The sequence below is a fragment of the Myotis brandtii genome, unplaced genomic scaffold, assembly GCF_000412655.1.
Source record: "Myotis brandtii unplaced genomic scaffold, ASM41265v1 scaffold215, whole genome shotgun sequence".
In the NCBI taxonomy this organism is placed as follows: Eukaryota; Metazoa; Chordata; class Mammalia; order Chiroptera; family Vespertilionidae; genus Myotis; species Myotis brandtii.
This window is the reverse complement of record NW_005358043.1, coordinates 1,911,630-1,938,181: the sequence shown is the minus strand read 5'-3', so window position 1 is coordinate 1,938,181 and position 26,552 is coordinate 1,911,630. Positions and strand designations below refer to the sequence as shown.

At 39.8% G+C, this 26,552-nt stretch overlaps 1 protein-coding gene across 1 annotated transcript; it reads right to left on the bottom strand.

The window, feature by feature from the left end:
• Nucleotides 1-4,889: 4,889 nt before the first annotated feature.
• LOC102246943 (60S ribosomal protein L21) lies at nucleotides 4,890-5,450 on the bottom strand. Its single transcript, XM_005865874.2, has one exon. It carries the CDS (start codon nucleotides 5,403-5,405, stop codon nucleotides 4,923-4,925), a length of 483 nt encoding a protein of 160 aa, XP_005865936.1. The 5' UTR covers nucleotides 5,406-5,450; the 3' UTR covers nucleotides 4,890-4,922.
• Nucleotides 5,451-26,552: the final 21,102 nt, after the last annotated feature.

The window sequence follows — 26,552 nt, the reverse complement described above, 5'->3', positions numbered from 1 at the left end:
AGGTAAGCCTTGATTGCTGTAGGTATCACTGGGAGGAATTGACCTCCAGGCCAATTGGCTGTGAGGACCAGTTGTGTCTACAATGGGAGAACTTTTGTGCTGGAGACACCCTTATGGGACAGGACTTGCTTTAGTGGGGCTTTGGCACTCACTGAGCCTGCCCAGATTTTTAGGCGGAGAAAGACCAGGCCATTCATATGCAAAAGCCTCTGTGCACAGCTTGGGTGGGGTTGTAAATTGGGTGCAGCGGGGTCTCAGGGAATCACCAGGGCAGAGCAAACTACAATGGCTGCCAGTCTGCTCTGCCTTAGAGAGGTCCCGGGGTCTGTGTCCCGCAGACCTGTGCATGAACAATGACCGCTGCAAGCACCTCTATGAGAAAGCCACCCTCACATTCCGGCCTGATGCCAGACAGTCCAGTTTCTCTCCATATGAGTCTGGGTCCCCAAATTCTCACCGGGAACTGGAGTTCAGAGCAGTTGGGAACTTGTATCTCCCTCCTGATTGAAAAAGACAACAGTGTACCCAGCTGCCAGCCCCTTTTGCATGCTCCTCTGTACCTCCGCACTTCCACTCCTCAGCACCTCCTACCAGACTCAATGTGCTTTTCTCTTTCCTTCTAGTTGTAGAATTTCCACTCAGCCAGCTTTCCCATGGTTCTGGATGATATTCATTTTGTCTTTTAGTTGTAGTTTTAATGTGGTTGTGGGCGGCAGCAAGTTCAGGTGTTTACCTATGCCGCCATCTTGGTTGTACAATGGAGAAGGTTATTTTAAATGTGCCGTCAACTCTGGTGCCAGGGTCCCAAGTGCAGTATAAATGGTGGCTTGAGCAATGACAGCACCATTAAAATAAATGACTCCTTTGAAGGGGACAACACTCATTTAATAAGTTCTGGCATATTTGTTTTTAAAATCCATCCCATGGAATCACATTTGATGGAGCATTGTCATTAACCCCTTCACAAACGTAGAAAATATTGCTGTCATTATCATTCTATTGAGGCTACCTTACAGCCTGAGGATTGCAGAGCCTCAAGTTCACCCTCACTGCTGTGGGCAGGATCACAGTTCTCTGTCTGCCCCAGCAGCCAGGAGGTTGATGACTGAATCTGGCTGAGACCCAATGACTGGCGATGCCCAGGCTTGCAGCAGCGTCCCCAGGCCCTCAGGAGAGCACTCTACCAGGGGTGATTCAGAACAGAGAATGACACTTTGCAAATAGCATGATCTCTGCTCCACCTACGCCTGCTCTGAAAGGCCAGATAACATTTGTGCAAACCTGCTTTTCCAGAGATGTCTAGCAGCACAAAGGTGGGCCAAGGGTCAAAACTTTTTGCCCAAAGTTTGTTTAAAATTTTTATGAACTGAGTTCATCTTTTAAGCATGCTGTTTTAAAACATACAGTAAAATCATATTATTACATAAAGTATTATAAGTCATTTATAACTCTACTGGGATGTGCCAAGCCTAAACTTGAAAACAGTAAAGATAATATGTTGTACTTGGAAGGTCAGCATAAAAAATATCCTATTCATCTGAATGACTGTGACGAGTTAAGGCTTAATTTCCTACTTATTCCCTTATTAAACTGATGTTATGCCATCTTATTAAAAACACTCCTTTTCTATTGATAGTCTTAAAAGCAAAGTTTTCAGTAGACATGCCAGTTCATGTTTGGAATTCTTTCAAATGCACAAATGAACTCTTTTGGGAATTGCAAATAATTGTTTTGCTTTAAATAACATAATTTAAAATAGAAAAATATAATCTTCACATAGATTTGAAAAATGCAAAACTATAGAAAGAAATTAAGAAAAAAAAACTAAAAATAACCGCTATTAAAAATTGGACTCTGCAAAAGACACTGTTGAGAGAATGAGAAGGCAAATGACAGACTGGAAAAGAATATTTTCAAATCACATAATATACAGAAGACTGATATCCAGAATGAATAAAGAACACTTAACATTCAACAGTAAGAAATCAAACAACCCAATGAAAACACAGATAAATGACTTGAACAAACACTTCACCAAAAAGCATAGATGGGTGGCAAACAAACATCTATGGACAGTGGCAAGAGGTTCAACATCATTAGGGGGAAAATTCAGAGTAAACATAATAAGATACCACTTTGCGCCTATTAGAATGGGTAACATTTATTAAGATTGACAATACCAAGCATTATTGAGAATGCAGAGCAAGTGAGATTCATATCCTGCTGGTGGGAAGACAAAATGGTACAGCCACTCACTCTGAAAAACAGCTTGGCAGTTTCTTATAAAGTTAAACATACACTTACAATATGGTCCAGTAATCCCACTTCTAGGTATTTACCCTGGAGAAATGAAAACTTGTGTTCACACAAAAACCACTACACAAATATTTATAGAAGCTTAATTCATAATCTCCCCAAACTGGTAACAACCCAGACGTTCTTCAGAGGGTGAGTGGTTAAGCAAACTGTGATACACACAGGGACTAGTCCTCGCAATAAAATGAAATACTAGTAAAGTTTTGATACATGGAAATCTCGCATAAATCCTAAAATAGTTTTTCTGACTAAAAGAAGCTGAACAAACAAGTTTACCTAATATGTGAATCCATTTATGTGACATTCTCAAAAAGTCAAAAGTATAGTGACAGAACATCAGTGGTTAGGGATCTGGGGATGATGTGACTACAGCTAGAGAGCAAGAGGGAATTTTGATGTGTGATGGAACTTTTAGATATCCTGGTTGTAGTAGCAGAAACTACATGTGTTTGGACTCATAGAACACACACATTCACACAAAATTCAGTTTTATTGTATATTAACTAAAAATAAAATAAATAATAGCATGAGTAAGTGTATATATTAGGATTTTTATGAGAAAAAGCTAATGTCATCATTAAATTATGGCAGCATAAAGAATTTTTAAAGTAGTTCCAGAATCATAGCTGTCTTTATAATATGTTACAACATGTTGAAAGCACATTTTTGCAGGGGGAAAAAAAAAACTATTCTTTCCCCCCCTTGCCAACTTAGAAATCTTTATTTTGTAGCATTCAAGAAATGAGAGCTTGTCTAGTCATTCATCTATACTACTCTTGTATATGCAGTCACTAAGGAGTGCTGGCATGTAAAATTCAAAAATAGTTATTTGATTTAGAAATTGAGTTCTTGTTCAAGAGTCTCCTGAGGATTCCTTCAGTGACAAAATGACCCAAGGCACAAGCAGGTGGGATGTTTGCTTTCCCAGATTGTAAGTGGACAGAAGTCGGCACATAAAGGCAGTAAAGGACAGCCCTGGGAGACAGGAGGGACAATTTCTGGGTCAAAAAATATCCCAAAGTCCACGGATTTTCATTGTTTGAAAGAATAATCCTGCCTTCATGGTGTAGAATTGCATAGTGTAAACTTTTTTGTAGAAAGGATGACTTAGTGAAATGCAAAATCTCAAGTTGAAGTGAGTGGGTATTCTGCCCTGACTATGTACTCAAGCTCCTAAATATTTAATGCGAAAAGTTGTTCCAAATCTCTGCTAAGTGTGTTCTAGCTGGAAGCCTTGGTTTGGGGAGCGTTTGGCATCCTCTGAGTTGTGTCTCTGGCACTGAGGCTCACACTTCTGTGATCTGTGTTTAGGCTGTAGGGGCCTTTGTGACTTTGTGGGAACCACCCTGAAAAATGGCAACTGGGTGATTGCTTTGAGGGATGTTAAAGCTTTGGTTTTGCAATTTTGGCAAATGTGAACACTTTAAATATCTTGATGAAAAATAAACTTTAGATGTGTAATGGACAAGAATGAAAATGCCTCTTTTTCCAGAACAAATGGGTAAACAAAAGGGAGGGGGGTAATTAGTGTTGATTTTGCTATAGCATTTAAATATCTGTGTTGGGTAAAGAGTTTATTAACATTGTTCTTAACCCTCAGATGATTTCATTGGAAAAGGGTAGATCATGACCCTGAAGTATTTCCACAGAATTCTGAGTCCAGTCACTGGATTGAACAGCTGTGGTCTATTTATTTAGCCACTGTTCTTTAACAAATAACATATCTGAGGTTTATTGAACTTGTGATGCCAAAAGACAGAGATGATAAAAGCAAATTGAACCTGACCTCTACTTTTGATCATGTGGAAAGAGCCAAGATATATAGTACAAGCTCATGTGGAGTGGAAAGAGCCAAGACATATAGTACAAAACTTGTTATATTTATTTTTTGAATTCTATTTAAGTTGTCTTATTAAAACTTAGAACCAAGCAACCCATAACAATGATGTTAATATAAATGATTAGATTATTAGGTTATCCTTTGAGGGTCTATTAATTCATAATACAGTTGGACCATGGAAACTTAACACCATACACCATACAACCTTATTTCTCTTGAAAAATAAATTCTAATATCAGACACAAAATAGAAGGCACATATCTCTCCAACCAGGAAGCTAGAGAAAGTTCCCTTCACCCATTCACTGGGTTATCCAGTGGGCAGACTATGAATTCCTAAAGGTATAAGTAAAGCAGGAACAATAAAAACTTTGCTATGATCTATGCTAAAGCATCCATTTTTCCCGCCCCCTCCACTCACACACACAAATCCACATATTGAAATTCTAATCCCCAAAGTGGTGGTATTATGAGGTTAAACTTTTGGGGGGTAACTAGGGCATGAAGGCAGAACCCTCCTAATTGAGATTAATGCCCTCACAAAAGGGACCCCAGAGAGCTAACCATTCCCTTTCACCATGTGAGGTTACAGCAAGAACTCAACAATCTGCCACCCATAAAAGAGCCATCACAAAGGACCCGACCATGCTAGTGCCCTGATCTTATACTTCCAGCTTCCAGAATTATGATAAATAAACTTCTGTGGGGTTTTTTTTTTGTTGTTTTTTTTTATCAGCACAGAAGTCTTTTTTATTTTTTCCCACTTATCATGCCATGAATTCATAGGGAATGGGTTCCAGCAGCTCAGGCTCCTTTCCATTGGTTCTCACAAAGTGTGCTTCTCTGGGTGGAGCAGGCTGACGCTTCAGTTGAACCCAGGTACCTTTCTCTTTGGCTTCCTTCTTTTTCTGATCATTTTCCTTCACACGTTTCAGGAAGCTATCTCGGCTCTTAGAGTGCTTAATATGCTCAATACGTACATTAATTCTCTTGGCAAGAATCTTGCCCTTAACTTGCTTGTTCACAATAATGCCCACTGCATGCTGGGTGACATTGTAGACTCTTCCAGTTTTGCCATGGTAACATTTGTGGGGCATTCCTTTTTGAACAGTGCCCATTCCCTTGATGTCCACAATGTCACCTTTCTTGTAGATTCGCATGTATGTGGCCAAAGGAACAACTCCATGTTTTCTAAAAGGCCTAGAGAACATATAGCGGGTGCCTCTCCTCTTTCCCTTTGTGTTAGTCATTTTGGCGAATTACTGGAAGATGGCGGTTCCGGCCGAAAGGGCAAACTTCTGTTGTTTATAAGCCACTCAGTCTCTAGTATTTTTGTTATATCAGCCTAAATAAACTAAGACAAACTTTCTAAAAATTAATTTGATACAAATATTAGATATAGAAGTTTGGGGCACTCATTGAAAAAAATAGAACTTTGAAGAATTTTGTTAACTAAGTTTAGCATTACTTTTAGATTGAATCACTAGAGCCTCTGGAGGTTTCAATCAGGCCCTCCATCCTGTCTTCCTATTTCTTCCTTCATCAATTCTGACAACGTTGGCCCCAGAAATGGAACCTGAATCCGGTGGCTAGTTTCCTAAGGGACTTCAACAAGTAGTGAGGGCTGTGACAGAGGTTGGTTTCATGGCATAGAGTGGTAGTGTGGTGAGGGTTCCCTTGCAGTTGTTCAACTATCTAGTACCTATGGGGATTCCAACAGCCATGGAACCAATGGGGCATAGTAGTTCTTCATGAATTTACACGCTTTAAAAATTGGGTCCTAGCTTTTTACATGTACTCCAACATAGTATGACCATCTCAGAAAGTTAGATCTTATGAACTGCTTTGTTGTTCGTGTTTTACATTAATGGAGATGATTCCATAATTTAAAAGGACAACCCTGTGGGAAGGCCAAATGATAGAGGATAAGGTTGGATGCAGATGATCTTGAAAAAGTTCAGGGGGTGGGAACTGGAGAGAAACTGTATGAATCTGAGGAAGGTGAAGTAATCTGTGTTCAAGATTTTGACTTTGCAATAGCAAAAACATAAATAACACAGTTTTTAAAAGGGGAAAAGGATCTGAACAGACATTATTCCAAAGAAAATATACAAATTCCCAACATATGTGTTAAAATATGTTCAATATCATTAATTGTGAGGGAAATGCAAATCTAAACCACAATAAGATGTCACCCTGAGGCTTATAAGGAATTTTAATTTTTTTTTAAAAAAAAACAATAACACTGTAGAGAATGTAAATTGATGCAGCCACTGTGGAAAATAATTCCTCAAAATTTTAAAAATAGAACTACCAAATTCAAATCAAGATGGTGGTACTGGAATCCTCACACAACCACATCAATATTACAACTAAACTGCAGAACAACCATCATTCAGAACAGCCTGAAATCTAGCTGAACAGAAGTCCTATAACTAAGGAAATAGAGAAGAGGCCACACTGAGACTGGTAGGAGGGATAGAAATGCAGAATAAGCTGGTCCTACTCCCACTGTGGCAGTTAAAAATAAGGAGGGATATATCAGCTGTGGAGGTTCCCTTTGAGGAGCAAGGAGTTCCAGACACAAACCAGGCTCCCCAGTCTAGGTTTCCAGTGTCAGGAAGAGAAATCCCTCAAACTTCTGGCTGTAGAAACTAGTGGGAAATGTGGCTGTGTAAGACCAAGGATGACTGGAGGCCCAGATGTTCCCCTTAAAGGGCCAGCATGGACTTACTTGGACTCACTACCACTGAGTTCCAGCACTGGGCAGGAGCTTGAAAAGTACCGGGGAGGAACTGAATTGTTTGGCATCAGGACAAGGGCTGGAGGGGTAGCTTTCTCCCAGACAGAAGAGCTGACAGAGGCCATTGTTCCTTTTCTGAAACCTCTCCCCACAGAGCTGACAGGTTGATGAAAACTACGGATATAAAGAAGAAGCCACACTGAGACTGGTAGGAGGGGTGGAGATGCAGAATGATCCCTTAGAAGCCACATATCTGAGTCTCCATCGACCTGACTAACAGTGTTTCCCCTGCCCTGGAGATTCCCTGAGACCCCACGCCACCCCACCCCACCCAACTTGCAGGCCCATCCAAGCTGTTTCCAGTGGCTTTTCTATACAAACTGCCTGACTTGGAACATGTGCTTAAAATCTCTCATGATTCAAAAACTACAAATAAGCAGCATCTGGCTTTGGCATACCTTGTACCTCTTACTAAGTGGCCCCTTCCTGGCACTACCTGCAGTAGACCTTGGCACTAGCAGCATGGCCCCTCGCCTGGGCACCTCCGAGCCCAGCACAAGTAGCAGCCATCTACAGTTCACTTTGTAGCCCATGCCAGGTGGTCCCTGGCAGGCCACAGGCAGCAACTGATCTTGACCCATATCTCCTAAGAGGCCCAGAGCCAGAAAACCCCGTGGACACCACCAGACTGTGTGAAAGCACCACCCAACCACCTCCATGATTGACTCGCTGAAAAGGAGGACGCACCAGGCACCAGACCTTGCTGAAGCAAGATCTTCTCCATAAGGTTGGCCCCTGCACAGCAGATCCTCTGCTGAGGTCACTGCCAGTTACCATATCCTAATGGCCTGGGAATCAATACCTTTCATTGACAATAACCACGATTCAACTAAAGGAGGTTGCACACCTGGGGGACACCTGGAGCACCCAGCTCGGGAGGCTGCACCACTGGGCCCTACAGGACACTCACTATATAAGGCTACTCTACGGAGACTGAGAGATGTAGTAGCTCTACCTAAAACACAGAAACAAACACAGGAGGCAACCAAAATGAGGAAACATGGAAACATGTCCCAAATGAAAGAACAGAATAAAACTCTAGAAAAAGAACTAAACAAAATGGAGTCAAGCAATCTACTAGATGCAGAGTTCAAAACACTGATGATAAGGATGCTCCATTAACTTAGGGGAAATGTAGATGAACTTAGTGAGAACTTTGATAAAGGGATAGGAAAGGGAAATATGGAGTTAGAAAACATAAAAAGCAGTCTGACTACATTATAAGGAATCAACAGTAAAGTGGGTGAAGCAGAGAATCAAATCAGCAAATTGGAAGATAAGAAAACAGAAAACATCCAATCAGAACATCAAAAATAAAATTTAAAAATCCAAAAAAATGAGTATAGTATAAGGAGCCTCCGGGACAACTTCAAGCATACCAATACTCACATCATGAGACTGCTGGAAGGAGAAGAGAGAGACCAAGGAATTGAAAACCTATTTGAAAAAATAATGACAGAAAACTTCCCTAACCTAGTGAAGGAAATAGATATACAGTCCAGGAAGCTCAGAGAATCCAAAACAAGATGAACCCAAAGTGGCCCACACTAAGACACATCATCATTAAAATGCCAAAGGTTAAAGTCAAAGAATCTTAAAAGCAGCAAGAAAAAGCCAGTTATTTACAAGGGAGCTCCCATAAGACTGTCAGCTGATTTCTTAACAGAAACTTTTCAGGCCAGAAGGGATTGGCAAGAAATATTCAAAGTGATGAAAAGCAAGGATCTACAACAAGATTACTGTACCTAGCAAATCTATCATTTAGAATGGAAGAACAGAAAAGAGTTTCCAGACAAGAAAAATCCAAAGAAGTTCATTACCACCAAACCAGTATTACAAGAAATATTAGAGTCTTCTTAAGAAGACGAAGAAGAAGAAAAGATGAAAAATATGAATAATAAAATGGCAATAAATACATATCTATGTATTATTACCATAAAAGCAAATGGATTAAATATTCAAATTAAAAGACATATGGAGTCTGAATTGATAGCAAAACAAGGCGTTACATATGCTGTCTGCAAGAGACTCATTTAATAATATTTTTTAATAATTCTTTATTGTTGAAAGTATTACATATGTCCCCTTTTTTCCTCCCATTGACCCCCTCTAGCCAGCCCCCATACCCCCACCCCAGGCCTTCAGCACCCTATTGTCTGTGACAATGGGTTATGCATATATGCATACAAGGTCTTTAGTTGATGACATCCCACCCTCCCCTGCCTTCCCTCTGAGATTCCACACTCTGTTCTATGCTTCCATGTCTCTGGATCCACTCCATTTATCAGTTTTTGTTACTTAGATTCCACATATGAGTGCGATCACATGATACTTGTCTTTCTCTGACTGATTTATTTCACTTAGCATGATACTCTCCAGGTCCCTCCATGCTGTCTCAAAGAGTAAGAGATCCTTCTTTTATTACTCATTTTAGCTCAAAAGACACACACAGAATGAAAGTAAAGGGATGAAAAAAACAATATTTCATGAAAATGGAAACAAACAAAAAAAAGCAGGGGTAGCAATACTTATTCCAGCCAAAATAGACTTTAAAACAAAAGCTGTATTACAAGAGACAAAAAAAAGGATCCAGCAATTCCACTTCTGGGTATTTATCTGAAGAAACCCAAAACACTAAATTGAAAAGACATGTACATCAATATGTTTATTGAACCATTATTTACAATAGCCAAGATATGGAAGCAACCTAAATGTCCACCAGTAACTGAATGGATAAAGAAGAAGTGATTCATATAAACAATGGAATATGACTCAGCCATAAAAAAGAATGAAATCTTGCCATCTGCAACAACATGGATGGACCTATAGGGTATTATGCTGAATGAAATAAGTTAGATAAAGGAAGACAATACCATATGATTTTACTTATATGTGAAAATCTAAAAAACAAAATAAATGAACAAGAAGGACAGATATAGACTCATAGATACAGAGAATTTTTTGACAGTTAACAGATTGGAGGTGGGTGAAAAAGGTGAAGGTATTAAGAAGTACAAATTAGTAATTACAGAACAGTCACAGGGATGTAAAGTACAGCATAGGGCATATAGTCAATAATATTATAATAACTATGTATGGTGTCAGATGAATACTAGATTTATCAGGATGATCACTTAGTAAATTATATAATGTCTAATTACTGGATTATGCACCTGAAACTAATATAATATTATTTGTAAACTGTAATTGAAAAATAAAATATTATTTAAAGTACCTCTATGGTATGACCTCTTATGGTATCATGTAACCAAGTACTAAGTATTAATTTTAAAATAAATTATTTAATTAAAAATAAAATAAATAAACTACCAATGATTTAGGATTCCCACTTCTAGTTGTTTATCCAAAGGAACTAAAATCAGAATCTTGAAGAGATAGCTACACTCCCAGGCCCAGTGCAGTATTATTCATAATAGCCAAAATATGGAGTCAACTCAAATGCCCATCAACTAATGAATACGTAAAGAAAGTGAATGGTTAAAATATATAATATAATCTATATATGTAAAATACTAAGTGTCCGTGGGAACGGTAGCCATGATGCGCATTGACCACCAGGGAGCAGACGCTCAATGCAGGAGCTGCCATGACACACACTGGCCATTTAAAAATAAATGGCACCACAGACCTGGCACCAACAAACCAACATTCAGCTTCCCCCAAGTGGACACAGGACCCACCACCACCCCAGAGTAACACCCCACTAAATCACAGCCAATGCTGCCAAGACCCCATGGCGCAAAATGCGGCCCATAGCCCAGTCCAGCCTGGAAATGTTCACTGTGGGCACCGGGTAATGACGTCATGTAGCAACTCCTGGCTTCCTCTCCCTAGCAACTAGCTTCCTTGGAGTTTCTTCAGTCCAGGAACACGACTTGCTTTATAGCCAGGTGCAAACATTTTACAGTTTAACCAAATGTCTGTGAAGTGTTTTCCCATGCCTCATCTCATTTGATCCTCACAGAAGTCCTAGAGGAGGTAGAGAGGAGACTTAGTAGAATCCTATTTTCTTTTCATTAGCCAGAAAACAGAGATTTAGAAAGTTTAGAAACTTGACCCAACTGAAAAGAAGTAAGAAATGGTGGAACCTGAAAATGACTTCAGGTTTTCTTACTGCACAGAATGTAGTCAAACACTGCTGCAGTTAAAATATTTCACCCTTTGTTCTCCCTGCGTGATCTACAATAATAATCTGCTTTCTGTTGACATTTACTGCTGTGTTGCTGACAATTACCTGAAAGAGAAGTTGGGGTGCTTCACTGGGCTGGAAAAAGTTTAGCTAAATCAGATAGCAGGTCTAATTAAGCAAGTTTATTCTCTATATATAATAGGCTAAGTTGACTTGCACATGCATGATACATATAAAGCTTTCACTGGTGCCAATCTCACGCATGTGTTTTGATCTGTCATTGTCGATTGTGAATTTGGTTGACACTTCTATTATAGAGAAAGGGCGAATAACGATACTAAAATATTTCTTCTAATTAATTTCCTTTCAATGTGCACAAATCCATGCACTGGGACACTAGTATAATGTAATATAATCGATAATAATAAAAGTGTAATAGGCTAATAAGACCAGACATCCTTCTGGACGTCCTTCCTTCCGGACAAAGCCGCAGCAGGTGGGGGCTGAGGCAGAGGTGGCAGATATGCCTGGCCATGGTGGCGGCGGGTGCAGGCCGGGGCCAAGGCCCTTGCACAAATTTTGTGCATTGGGCCTCTAATATAATATAATATAATATAATAAAAGCACAATATGCTAATTAGACCAAACGACCTTCTGGATGTCCTTCTGGACAAAGCCGCAGTGGTGGAGGCTGAGGAACAGGCGGTTAGGGACAATCAGGCAGGCAGTGGAGCAGTTAGGGAGCAATCAGGCCTGCAGGGGAGCAGTTAGGGTTTTATATAGGGTTTTATATATATAGACTAGAAATTCGTGCACAGAGGGGGTCCCTCAGCCTGGCCTGCACCCTCTCCAATCCGGGACTCCTTGGGGGATGTCCGAGAGGCAGAATAACTGAACAACCAAACAACTAGTCGCTATGATGTGCACTGACCACCAGGTGGTGCGCACAGAACATGGCGGGCATGCCGCGGTGGGATGGTGGCGCAGGTGAACCAGGGCACCAGACCAAGGCAGGGCACCAGTTGCTGTCATTGGGGCGAGCCTCTGGTGGTCACTGAAAATTCTTTGCCCCCACGTGCACAGTCCCTCCCAGCACTCGCACCTGCTGCCATCCCCGATAGCCCCTCACAGCTTCTCCACCTCCCCCTGATCCTGAGGGGATATCGGGGCCAGTAGCCGCCTCTCACACCAGCTTCCAACAATGGCCTCGCTTGCACCAACAGTCACTTGCACCCACTGTTGGCGCCCGGCGCTGGTCCCAATCGCTCAGGACCATCAGTGGGTGCAAGCAGCGGCTGCCAGCCCTGATCCCCCCTGAGGGCTTCTCTTCCTCTCCCTGCTCCTGAGGGGCAATCAGGGCAGCAGCCGCCACTCGCAGCCACTGACGGCGCTGGCCCCAGTCGCTTTGTGCTTTCAGCGGGTACGAATGGGGCCAGCGCAGTCAGTGCATGGGAGCTGTGGCAGCAGGAGCAGGACTTACAGCAGGCGGGAGGGGCTGGGCAGGGGCGCAGAGGATGGGCTGAGACCTGCCCCTGTGCCCACCACGGCTCACAGTTCCTTTCAAGGTGTGTAAATTCATGCACTGGGCCCCTAGATTAATATAATATATTTAATATGATATAATTAGTATAATCTACACTAATAAAAGAGAAACATGCAAATTGGTGTCACTCCGCTACACCCACCAGCCAATCAGGATGAGTATGCAAATTAACCCAACAAAGATGGCGGTTAATTTGCATATGCAGGCACGGAGAGAAGACTGAAGGCTCCGCCCAAGCAAAGACTGAAGACGACTGAATACTGAAGAGGCTTGGCTTCTCGGCTGTGGCCAGAGCGGAGAAATCTCTAGGCTTGGCTTCTCTGCTATGGCCAGAGCAAAGGCCTGGGTCCTAGGTGCCAGAGGAAAACCAGTGCCAGCAGCCAGGGGAAGGAAGGCCTATTACATGAATCTCTTCATGCAACGGGCCTCTAGTATAATATAACATAATATAATATAATAAATATAATATATAATAATAAAAATGTAATATGCTAATTAGACCGGACAGCTGAACAACCTTCTGGACGTCCTTCTAGACAAAGCTGGGACTGCGAGGGCCAAGGCAAGCCACTGCAGCTGTGAGGGCTGAGCCCCTTGCATGAATTTCACGCATTGGGCCTCTAGTTAATATATAATAGATGATTGATCAATCTTAGAAAAGAAGAAAATTCTGCCATTTTTAACAACGTGAATCAACATGAAGAACATCATATTAAGTGAAATAAGTCAGACACAGAAAGACAAATACTGCATAATCGCACTTATATGTAGAATCTAAAATAAGAAAATTTATAGAAAGAGAATAATGATGGTTACCAAAGACTGGGGGGTGGGGAGGAATGAGGAGGTGATGGTCAAAGGATATGTATTAATCACACTTCTTCAGAGAAATAGAACTAAGAGGATATCTATAATAATAAAAGCATAATATGCAAATAGACTGAACGACCAAACAGCAGGGATCTATATGGCAAAGTGCCTGTAGCTAACAATACTATATTCTATACTTAAATATGTATGGCTTTTTACATATCAATAACAATTCAATAAAATTGTTTACTGAATTTGAACTAGAAATTGACCAGGGGCAAAAGTTTGATATGGATATTGAGAACCAAGTTTTGATTTGGGGAATGTTCAGAAACTGGCCTATCAAAGATGATAGGGATTGGGTTATGGGAGGGGGGGAAAAGACACAATTAATTTATTACATTGAAATTAAGTTTTGATCATAGTGAATATTTCTCCATTTCTCATGACTTGGGTCAGTATTCTTATATATTTCCACCTAGGACCAGGTAGATCCTGTGTGTGTACACTGGCTCTATTATTCTGTCTAATAGGAATATAATGGGAGCCACATATATACTTTTAATTTTTCTAGTAACCACATTAAAAAAGTAACAAGAAACTGGTGAAATGCATTTTAATAACATATTTTATTTAACCTAATATACCCAAACTGTTAGTTTAGCATGAATCACTACTTTAAAATAATAATGAAAAGTGTTATTAAAAACGTTAATGAGATTTTTTTTTGCTCTTTTCTCTTCAAAATCCAGTGTGTAGTTTGCACTTTCAGCACAGCTCAATTCAGACATTAAGTGTTCATCAGAAATACCTGATCTGTATTTAGATTTCATAAAATTTACTGTTGGAAATGTAGATTTACATATTAAAGTTGTTCCCAACATACCTAAAAATTTTCTAGTAAGTGCATTGAGCATCAGTTTTCAAATTTAAGTTTATACGTTGAGGGGCCCAGACTAGGTGATCTCTTTCTGGTTTAATTATCTGTGGAACTATTTCTTGCTAAATTATATGACTCAGTATTCTTAGGATGGGCTTATATAGGTAAGATAGTGTGAAGGCATTGTTTTGATGTAGATAAGGTTTCCCTGTGTCTAGAAAGATGAGAATAGGAGCAAATGTGACACACAAACGAGGAAAAAGAATAAAGACTCTGCAAAGGAGATGGATACTAAGACATATATTTAAAAAGAGGGTGAAAAAGAAAAATGCTACTGAAGACAGGAGGACAGAGTAGCTGTCAACCTTGAGCACTTGAGAGTTTGTAAATCAGTATGTCCTCTTATGGTATCATATAACCAAGAACTGTTACTGAAAAACACAGCTTTTCTTGTGAGCTTAATAAAAAAGAAAAAAAAATGACTGAAAAAAATATCTGATACTAAAAATGGCTATACACACAAAACGAGAAAAAGAATTTATTATTAATGTCAAAGACCAAAAGTACAATAATTCCACTTCAGGGGAAAGACATTAATCTGTATCATGCTGAAACAGTTTTCTTATACCATTAAAAAGCAGAAGGACAGAGAGGAGAAATAGCTGCAAACAATTTACTGGTTGTCTCAGGGAGATTCCTTAGGGCTGGGAAAGATGCAGAGAGATGCGCAGTTTACCTTACTTGAAGAAATTTTATTGTTAAAGAGAGAAACAAGGAGGGAAGTGTCTCCATAGCTGTACAGAAACACTCATGGAACAAGAAAGCCATGCAGGATGCAGCTGGGGTGAGGCAGCCCCCTGGACACCAGCTGCAGTGACCTGGTTATCCTGTCACCCCCTCAGCAGCAGGCACCCATTTCTCCTACTCCTGTGCCTCACCATTGTGGAGACTCGGTTACCTTCTGTCTCTGCTTCTGCTTATTTTGCTGCTCTAGTTCACCAACTAACCCTGCCTAGGTGTCCCATATGCAGCCTTACTGAGACCCAGGATTTGGAATGGCTCGGGCAGTCACCACTGAGATGAACATGTGGACACATCTGGCCTCCTCCATTGCAAACAGCGAGCCTGTGGATCAGGAGCTGACTTCTGATAAAAACAGCTCTAGCTAGGATCTCAGGATCATGTGTTGCAGAGCATCTGACTCATCATAAAGAACTCTTGGTTTCATCAGACATGAGCTCTGGGCATAGCAGACATTCAATGGATCATAACATCTCAGCCAACTTAAGGGCAAGTTTGTAATCCAACGCTGTAAAAATTAATGCATATGTTGGCTATTGGCATGATTAGATTAGGCCTACATCTATGTAATCTGCCCAGAAAATGGAGAAAACAAATGATCCAGCATTAAATAACTAAAATTGAAGTTATCAGAAAAAAATTTATTAAATGAATAATTTTATTTTTTATGTATGCATATATTCAAATCTTAAAGTAATTTTTAATATTCAATCAGAGACTAAATTTTTAAAGTTTGCATCTCGTTTTGTCAGTCATTGGGGACACGTCAGTAATTCAGAAGCCTTTAATTGATTTATGTTAGAAAACTGAGCAAATGAATGTTTATATGGCATCTCTTGGAAAGCAAAAGGCAAAGGAAAAAAAAGAAGCAAAAGTTAATGTAGAGTGAGCCCTGCTACGAGCAAAGGGATGCACATTTTAAAATGTGTTTGCAAGTCTTACATCTCACACTTCCATGGTTGGTTGCAAAGCTGAGAGGGACAACTGTTATTGACTCAATTTTGTGACTCGTGTAAATTCACACAGAGAAAGCAATGTAACATGTGACTGACCTTTTAAAGTAAGAAATTCAAATCAGGTGTAGGGACCAGCAGCACAAAGCAGGATATGTAATCAGTATCTTTACTGAATAGATAGGAAGGAGGTGATGCATTATCAAAAGATGTCTTTTTATAGGTCTGACTTGAAATGGCAGGATTTGGAGTACAATGGCCAATCAAATATCTTTAGGACCATTTCCTACAGTCCTGATATTTTTAGATGTTTTGTGCTTACTTCTTCCTTAGGTTCTTCTGGCCCGCCTTTTAGTGTCTTCCAAGTTACTGGGTGTATCTGCTTTTTTCTTTTGGACCCCCCTCTCTCCTTCCCCGCTCACGTCCTTTATAATTTATATATCCTGCTTCTTCGTGAGTTTTCCAATCCTAGACAAAGAGCTATTTACAGCTGCCAAATGGTCACAATGGTTCTGTAAACAGGGAACTTATTTGAGTTAATGATTATCATCTTATTTGGGTTTTCATACAGATCAAAGAATGCTTTGGAATTTGATTTCATGTGAGGTGGAACATTTCAGAGGCTCTATTTTGGAGCTGCACAGAGAGAAGAATGCAAGCAAAGTCTCCCCCCACGTGAACCAGTTTTGGTTCCAGGAGCCTACCTCTGCAGCTCGCATTTATTTTATCTCTTACTCATCTCTAGCAGTAACCCAAATAGGTCCTGAATTGTTAGAAAATCAGGATAGCAATTTTAAAAAATTTGGTCAAGGATAATGCCGTTACGTTCTTCCTTGTCTATTTCACTGTGACTTTGAGACCTTCCTCAAAAACTTGCCCAGATGTTTATTACTTGATTAATCGGGAGCTTAAGCATTGTACACACCCAGGCACATGAGACTCCAAAAGCTATTCTGGCAATTAATTGTTATTTTAAAAAAATCAAATAAACAAGACGTCAAGAAAGGCAAAGCCAGAAAATAAGTGTTTACTGAGTAACTAGCATGTGGATTCTTTCTCTCTTTTTTTTGCCTGATAAAAAGAGACAAAGCATCTACTTGTAGTAAGAGTCAACCATTATGTTTTGCAGTTATAACATCGGGAAATATACAATGATGAGGTCACATAAATGCTCCTCCTGCACATATTTTTCTTTTTAGCACCTCTCAAAGTACCTGGTAGTTTGAAGAAAATTCAGAAGCTGCCCATTCTCATTTATGGGCTATGTTTCTTTATGAGTTATATAAAGAATATTCTCTTTTTAGAATTTGATATCTAAAGGAGTACTTCAACTTGTTCTTTAGAAAAGCTAAGTCCTTAATTGCGCACAATCTGATCATTATCAAGCATTTTTTTAATTCCCTGGTTGAAATATCAAACAAGGAGAGGGCAAATGTCCCAACGTTTGTCTGCCAAGCCTGGTGGGAGGAGATTGGCCAGGATAACCCACCTTTCCACCTCCAAACACCCACCCACCATTCTACCTCTCAAAACTGAAGGGATAAAGAAGTCACAAAACAGGTGGTGTTAAAAGAGAGAATTGATGCTTCTATAGCAGTGGTTCTCAACCTTCCTAATGCTGCGACCCTTTAATACAGTTCCTCATGTTGTGGTGACCCCCAACCATAAAATTATTTTCGTTGCTACTTCATAACTGTAATTTTGCTACTGTTATGAATCGTAATGTAAATATCTGATATGCAGGATGTATTTTCATTGTTACAAATTGAACATAATTAAAGCATAGTGATTAATCACAAAAACAACATGTAATTATATATGTGTTTTCCGATGGTCTTAGGCGACCCCTGTGAAAGGGTCATTCGACCCCCAAAGGGGTCGAGACCCACAGGTCGAGAACCGCTGTTTTATAGGAATTTGAGAGTTGATCTGACTCTTCAACATCACACACTGCAACTTTCAATTTTCCGTGTACTAAAGAATCACTGAGGGAGCTTGTTTAAAAAAAAATGCCCCCAGAGATTCTGATTCCAATTGAAAAGATTAGGTGAGGCCTCAGAACTTGCCGTTTTCATTCTCCTTTCTCTTTAATTCTGGAATGGTCTGAAGAATAGCTTCTGTTGATGAATAAATGTGGGATATCTTGTTCTTTTGTACCCACATTTTCACTGTGGAGATCAAACCAGCACCCTTGTTTCCTTTTGACAGTTTGCAAATTTAATATTTTTATTTTTGCAATTCAGTGGGAATGAGGGGACCAAGAGTCGCTTGTCTTTACTCCTCTAAACACATTTTGTTCTGTCGGAAGAGAAAGACTCTTCCAAGTGATTTACATTGTCAATTCTTTAGAGAGCCTCTTCTAACCTTGAAAGCACCACTTGGAGAATTCTTGGAAAGGTCCAGTTAATATATCTGAACTTTGGAGAGTAGGTTGTCCAAGAAATGTGCTGTGTCTGAACAGTAGTAAAATAAATAGTCAGAGATGAATGTAGAGCAAAATCAATAGCACTAGGCATTTGAAAAGAAGAACTTTCTACTTCATGCCTCAATTTATTTTTTGGTTATTTATTTTAGGAAATGTCAAATAAAAGCTATTAAATTTAGTCTATGTATCACCAAAATACTGGTTCTTAAAATATTAGGTTAACATATTGTTTTAAATATAAATAGTTGCTTTTGATCATATAAGTCCACAAGAGCTAAAAGGTTTTTTTTTTTCCCCCTCCAGTTTTCTAAAAATAAGTTGCCTTTGGATAAAAACCATATATGGAATAGTTATCCCTTAAAAGAGACTATTTTTTTCTTTTTTGGTTTTAAATTACTAAAAGTATTTTGCATTCTTAACTATAGCATTCATTACTATGAATAGATTTAAATTTTTCTTGCTCATATTTGAACTGAGTTTTCTAGAACACTTGTGTAGAATTAAGTAGAAGAATTGCCAATTCTGATGCTAATCTTTTACATAGAGATAGGTTTCTAAAGCTAAAAAGAAAAAAGAACTAAAGTTAAGCTTAGTGTTTTTCTTATTTATTTCCATTTAACTGTACTGAGAAAAGATGCATACTATTCTTTATCTGAATATGTTCCCATTTCTATAAAACATTCATTCCTGACCTCAGACCCTAATTTATTTTGTGTGTCTTAAAATAATATGCAAACTGCAGTGAGTTTTTATTTTTGTTGATGAGAGATAAACCCATCCTGTGCTAAAGTGAGAATCTTGGTGTTTTGCATATACCCCGCTTCCTGCCTGCCATTGTGTTTCTCATGCAAGCAGAGTTAAAGCCTCCCAGATTTTATAGACGTGTGGTGTTGAATGATTTGATAGAACTGACAATTTATAAAAGGATATAATATCAACACCAATTTGTTCCTCCTCAAGAACAATATTTTTTTCTATGTAAGAATATAGAGGCAGCTTGTTTATAAGGAGATATTGGATTTATATAATTTATCTTTATTGTTGAAAGTATTACAGATGTCCCCTTTGTTTGACTGCGCTTTTTATCCCCATTGACCCCGTCCAACCTGTACCCACCTCTCCCAGGCCTTTATCACTCTATTGTCTGTGTCCATAGTTTATATTAATCACTGCCTTCCCAGCCCCCCGGCCCTGCCTTCCCTCTGAAATTTGTCAGTGCATGCATCTATGTCTCTGGTTCTATTTTATTCAGCAGTTTGTTTTGTTCATTAGATTGCACACACGAGTGAGATCATGTGATACTTATCTTTCTCTGACTGGCTTATTTTGCTTAGCATAATACTCTCCAAGTCCATCCATGCTGTCTCAAAGGGTAAGAGATCCATCTTTTTTATAGCTTTGTAGTATTCCATTGTGTAAATGAACCACAGATCTTTTATCCAGTCATCTGCTGATGGTCACTTAGGCTGTTTCCAGATCTTCGCTATGGTAAATAGCACTGCTATGAACATAGGGATGCATATATCCTTTCTGATTGGTGCTTCTGATTTCTTGGGATATATTCCTAGAAGTGGGATCACTGGGTCAAATGGAAGTTCCATTTTTAATTTTTTGAGGAAACTTAATACTATTTTCCATAGTAGCTGCACCAGTCTGCCTTCCCACCAGCAGTGCAGTAGGGTTCCCTTTTCTCCACATCCTCGCACAACAGGTCTGCCTATTCGGCCACCATTTTTTCCCCAAATATTGGAGTGTGTGTGTGTGTGTGTGTGTGTGTGTGTGTGTGTGTGTTTGAATCATCCAGATGTAAGAAAAAAATTAGGGACAGATTTTCCTTTCACTAGGACATACAACTGCAAGATATTCTATATTTTTCTAAAGCATTCATAAACATTCTTTAGAAGGCAGTAAGAACTTGTTCATCATGTGTCCCTATTTAAGCAAGGAGCCAACTTTGAGAAGGTCATTTTGCTTTCATATTTCCAGGGATTGTTCTGATTCTAGTTCCACTGGGGACTGTAGGCCAAACCATGGACGATCTTTGGGGACAGAATGGCTTGTTTAGAAGCAATCCTGGAGGTTCCATGGTTTTCAGGTTTACGTTCTCGCCCTCTTTTGTACTACTCTTTCATGCAGTCTTTCAATTGTCTGGATGGAGTTTAGGTATGAGGGCTCTCACCTGCAATGAGCAGAAATCAACATAAATATCCTTGGGTTGTGATGGGCTGAGGTAAAAATAATGGATTGGTAATGCAATGGATTGGATAGCTCAGCTACAGGCATGGCTGCACCCATGGAAGCTGTTATCCAGAATCTCTTCCCCTCCCTCAAGTTCTAGGCTCTTTGTCCCTTTCTGGTGGTTTTAGTCTCAATAACTGAATAATATGATAGAGCTGCCAGCCTATCAAGGGCATGAAGTTCTCAATAATTGGGACTAGAGATCGTTATCCCTCCTGGGAGACACAGAGGCAAGACTGGCTTGGGTGACAGCCTTGCAAATTCTGAGTTCTAGCTCACACTTGAGATAGAAAAGCATGTTATCTAAAGAGGCAGGAATACAATGAGCAGAGAGTGTACTTTACTATTTCATACTAATCTGGGCTACTCAGACTGAATTTTATACATTTCACCTCACTGAGTAAAAACCTCATGTTAAAGATAGGACACTGAAGCTTTGTAAGAGACTAAGAAAGTTTCCCAAGGTTACTTGCCCCAGGAAGAACTAGAATCTATCCAGTGGAGGGATTTTCCTGGAGTTTATTCACTGAACATCTAGTATATGCCTAGTGTGCTTCAAGGTTCTCCAATAGAAGCTGGAAGAAGCTATGTCCCAACAATCCAATGCCTCATGACACCTGCAACAGAGCAGGATGCTCAGGGAGTGATGCTGTCTGGAGGTAAGTACATGAGGACCTCAGGTCTCTCTGGAGAGAGAATGCTCTTATCTCAGGAAGGACTAGGTCTACTTTCCTCCCTGCTTGAATTCTGCCCCCCCTAAATTTTGCTCAGTATAAATTAGGATGCTCAGGGAGTGATGCTGTCTGGAGGTAAGTACTTCATGAGGACCTCAGGTCTCTCTGGAGAGAGAACGCTCTTATCTCAGAAAGGAATAGGCCTGCTTTCCTCCCTGCTTGAATTCCCCCCCTAAATTTTGCTCAGTATAAATTGGGGGTTTTTGCCAGATGCACTACTACCGTTTTGTGTCCATTTACCAGAGAATCATCGCCTTATAATGCTACATAGACTTACAGGAAGGATTTAAGCCAATTTCCTCATGTTATGGGTTAGGAAATTTAGGGCCAGAAAGGATTGATGGATTTCTGGAGGTCAAACCTAGGTTAGTGACAGCGCTGAGACTTTAAACTAATTCCAAATCCTATGTTCTTTCCCTATGAACCCCAACCATTTAAATTTCATATTTAAATATCCTAATAGAAGTCTCTTGCTGTTAATCGAAGTAGTCAAGGTTTTGTGACTAGGTCAGATCTGACATTTTAGCTTAGAATAGCTTTCCTTCCTTTTGGTCTCCCTCCCTCCTGCCTTCCCTCCCTCTTTCTGCGTAGCTTCCACTGTCTCAGGGATGCTTTGGTTCCTGGATATGGACAATAAACTCTTCCTCTCTTACTCTCTCAGGCTCTGGCTCTCAGCATTTAGTGTATCACGCAATGAGTGTATGATGTTCTTCCGATGTGGTTTTATGTATTTTAAACTCTGTTTTGTGGCGTGTACATTTGCTGCAAATGCCCAGATTGCAAATGGTAGCAAAGTGCTATAAAAGTAAAACATTATTATTGGAGTAAATATCCACAGATAGAGAATGAGCGCCCATTCCCACCTCCATTTCCTTTCCTTCTCATTTACTGGATAAGTATTTAGCCTTTTAAAAACCTTTCTATGTGAATCAATATGTAAAATATTTGCTGTGTGTATCTACATGGAAAGTTAATGAATTACAAAAAATTCTTATTTTGTGAAATAACATTTTCTATCTCTTTCTGCATGGAGTACACAGAAATAGGCAGTGGCTTTAAGTATAATGATGGTCTTTACAAAGGAGAGCTTGTTACTCCTGTGAGGCTTCCAAATACCCCTCCCCGCCAGGAAGCCTTCTGGACTAAATAAGGCAGAACATCTTATTATGCCTTTTCCATCTATTGTCTAACACTTAAATAAACTTTACTGTCTTGTACTTCCTGTTCCCTTAAAAAAGTAAAAGTTCTCTTGGTAAAGAAAGATTGTACCGATCTGTTTCAAAAGCAATGCCAAATCCTCCAGTAAGAAGGAAAGACTCTATGGATGGAGTATTTTGGGTTTTGTTTTTTTAAAAGCAATGCCAAATCCTCCAGTAAGAAGGAAAGACTATGGATGGAGTATTTTGGGTTTTTTTTTCTCTCTCATTAAAAACAATCTGTTCCTAGAAATTGTGGAATGCTTGCAAGATTTTTTAATAATGAATAAATAAGTCTCAAATGACCAGTATAGAAAAGGAAAGAAATTCACTCATTCTGGAGTTAAAAATAAACCTGAGAAAAGTTTGTTGGAAAAAAAAAAATAAATCCTTGGATAGCCACAGGGCTGACTTAAAACGGTGCCTGCTGGGTGCAAATCCAGTCTTTTTGGATTGAGGGCCTTCTGTCACATTCATGAACCGTTACCCTCAAGTCAGTTGGCTCATCACAGGCCCCTTTATCCTTTCCACCATGAAGCCTGGCTGGGGGGGTGTCTGGTTCACTCTGGGGTTGATTAACTACAGCTGGTCTTGGAAGCAAATGTCCCTTCTTATAACATGAAGAATTGCAAATTCCTATACCCCAGGATCCCCCAACAGCTGAAACAGCAGCCGGGAAAGAGTCAGTTTATGCTTTTGAGGGTAAGCGCACCACTTGTGGTTTGTCTGTCTGGAATCTTATTCTTTGTTTTCTAGAAACATTTAACTTTAATCATTGGAAGTAATAAAAATATGTACTGCGGTTACATGGTACATACTTCTTTCAAAAGGAGCTTGGAACTTTGGACATTTTTATTTTCTATTTCACCTTGTTTTAGGAATGAAGTAATATAAATAAACACACTCATAATTTATAGAGATGGGGAGACTGAGCCAGCAAGGTTATAATTGGCCTATTATAATCTAATCAAGGCTGGGAGTTAAATGAATTCCACTGATCTTGAACTTCTGTCCCCCATTCACTAGATCACTGCCTTCTCACTGAATGTTTTATTATCTGATTACAGTCATGGAAGGATTGGGGCTTTGGAACAAGGTGATGTATATTTCAGCCCTGGCCTAGTGATGTCTTCGCCATGTGACAAAGAGCTCCTTACTCAAAACCTTAGTTAGTTTGTTATTGTTGTTTTAAAAAGAGAATACCTACTCCTCTGGCTTATTGGGAAGATTAAATGAGGTAATATATGAACAGTTAAAGCTCTATGATGCCACTTATATGAGGCAGCTGGAGGACTCAAATTCACGGAGACAGGAAATAGAATGGTGGCAGCCAGGAGCTGAGTGGAGGGACAAGGGGAACTATTGTTTAATGGATACAGACTTCAAGTTTTGAAAGATGAAAGGAGTTCTGGAGATGGGTGGTGGGGATGGTTGCACAACAATGTGAATGTGCTTCACGCCCCTGGACTGCACACTTAAAAACAGTTAAGACGCTATATGTCATGTTATGTGTATTTTCCACAATAAAAGACAAAGCACTTTGTTCGTTGCCAGGCAACTTTTGTTAACCTGACACTTATGCCTTCTTTCTTAGTCTTTCGTTTTGCCCCTGACAAACGGCTGACAGTCGCTGGACATCTGATCAGGGAAGATCTGGAACCCTGAGCAGGACTCTTTGGCTGGGTCCACTGCTCAGAAGCACAGAACCACAGGTTGTCAGGGATGACGTGACTTCGGAGAATATCCAAGTCCCACATTTTCATATTAAACACAAGAAAACTGAGGTTTGGAGAAACTGGGGTTTTGGCCTAAAATGACCCAGCAAATCAGTGGCAGAGCTGGAACAAAAACCCAAGTTTATGAACTCCTAGTCTAGTTTGTTTCCCCCAAATCTGAGATCCTCAGGCATCTGTGAGTATCATTGGGCCACTCTGTGACCTCAAGTGGGGCTAAGGATTTCCTCTACTCAATGGATAACTTCAGAAACTGGGATATAAAACACCCCCTTGACAGACAGTGGTTTTCCATGGCTTTACTGAGGTACAAATGACTTACAGCAACTGCACAGATTTAAATTGCACTATTTGAGGACATAGAGAATATTGAATATTTGACTCTTTATACTAGGTGTACCGGTTAATAATGCAGATTTTGTAATCAAAGAAAACATGATCATTTCAAGAGAAACATCGAAAGTGCTTTACTCAAAGTGATGTCCATCGCTAGCTATACATTTTCCCCATCCTTCCGGTAATTTGTGGATACCGTCCCAATAGAACTTTTCTTGTTTTGAGGCAAACCTCAAATTTTCCACTTCTTCGTACGTTTTGAAGTGCTGCTCAGAAAGTGCATGTGCCATCGATCGGAACAAGTGGGAACCTGAAGGAGCAAGGTCTGGTGAATATGGCGGGTGGGTTAATACTTCCCAGGCAAGATCTTTTAATGTGTCTTTAACTCGTTTTGAAGTGTGTGATGGTGTGTCATCATGAAGCAAAATTACTTTGCCGTGTCTTCTGGCCCATTTTGGTCGTTTTACAATCGAAGCATGGTTCAAATTGACCTGGACATTCTTTGTCTTTCACATCGAAATCATCACTTTTAAAGCGTTTAAACCAGCGATCACAAGCATCTTGAGATGGAGCATGTTCACCATAAGCTTCCTGAAGTATACGATAACTTTCAGCAGCACTTTTCTCCAAAATAAAGTAATGAATTAAACTTCCCGCAAATGCTCTTTTTTTTGGCATGAAATTTGACATTTTTTAGTATAAAAATATCTGATGTTAACACCTTCAGAAAATTTGACATATGAAGTTTTGAAGCTTGTTATCAATACAACAAAATAGCATACATATCAGATCATATATATATCAACATATGTGTAACTCCATCTATTGAAAAAATCCGCATTATTAACTGGTATACCTAGTACAGTCAAACCCATCAACCTTTTCATAGTGGTTTGTTCTCCTACTTTGAAGTTCAAAATCTTTCTTTACCAGAGTTCATTAAACATTTATCTTCAAAAAAATAAATTGTACTATTTGATAAGCCTTGACATATGTGTGTATATGAAACCATCACCACTATCACGATAATGACATATCCATCACCCACCAAAATTTCCTTGTTTCTATTTTTAAAAAATATATTTTTATTAATTTCAGAGAGGAAGGAAGAGGGAGAGAGATAGAAACATCAATGATGAGAAAGAATCATTGATTAGCTGCCTCCTGCACGCCCCTCCCACTGGGGATGGATCCCGAAACCCAGGCACATGCCCTGCCCAGGAATCAAACTGTGACCTCCTGGTTCATAGGCCGACCCTCAACCACTGAGCCATGCCAGCTGGGCCCTTGTTCCCATTCTTAATGTCACTCTATATCCTACTTCATCACCAGACAGCCACTGATCTGTACACTTAAAAACAGTTAAGACAATATATGTCATGTTATGTGTATTTTCCACAATAAAAAAATAAAGCACTTTGATATCTGAGTGATCCTGGCAAGTGCTCCTTTCATATACAAACTAACCAGTTCAGAGCACATACTCACCCCACCCCTCCCAACCACCTTTTATTACCAGCTCTTACACTCTGGGCCACCATTCATCTGATCTAATCCCCCCAGGGCCAGGTATCAAGCAACTAGGAGCTGCACCTACATCCTGGAGCCTGCTAGTCATTCAAACCCCAATTCTGCTTAGCCTGTTTACCCAGACTCATCTGTGTCTTTTTACGAAAAAACTCAATAAAGTCTCTTGCCCACAGTTTTCCCTCACTCCCTCTGCCTCTTGACTGACCGACCCTGGAGCTCCTTGTGTGGCCCCTGCATGGTTTGCCAGGCCTCCTGCTTCTAGGGA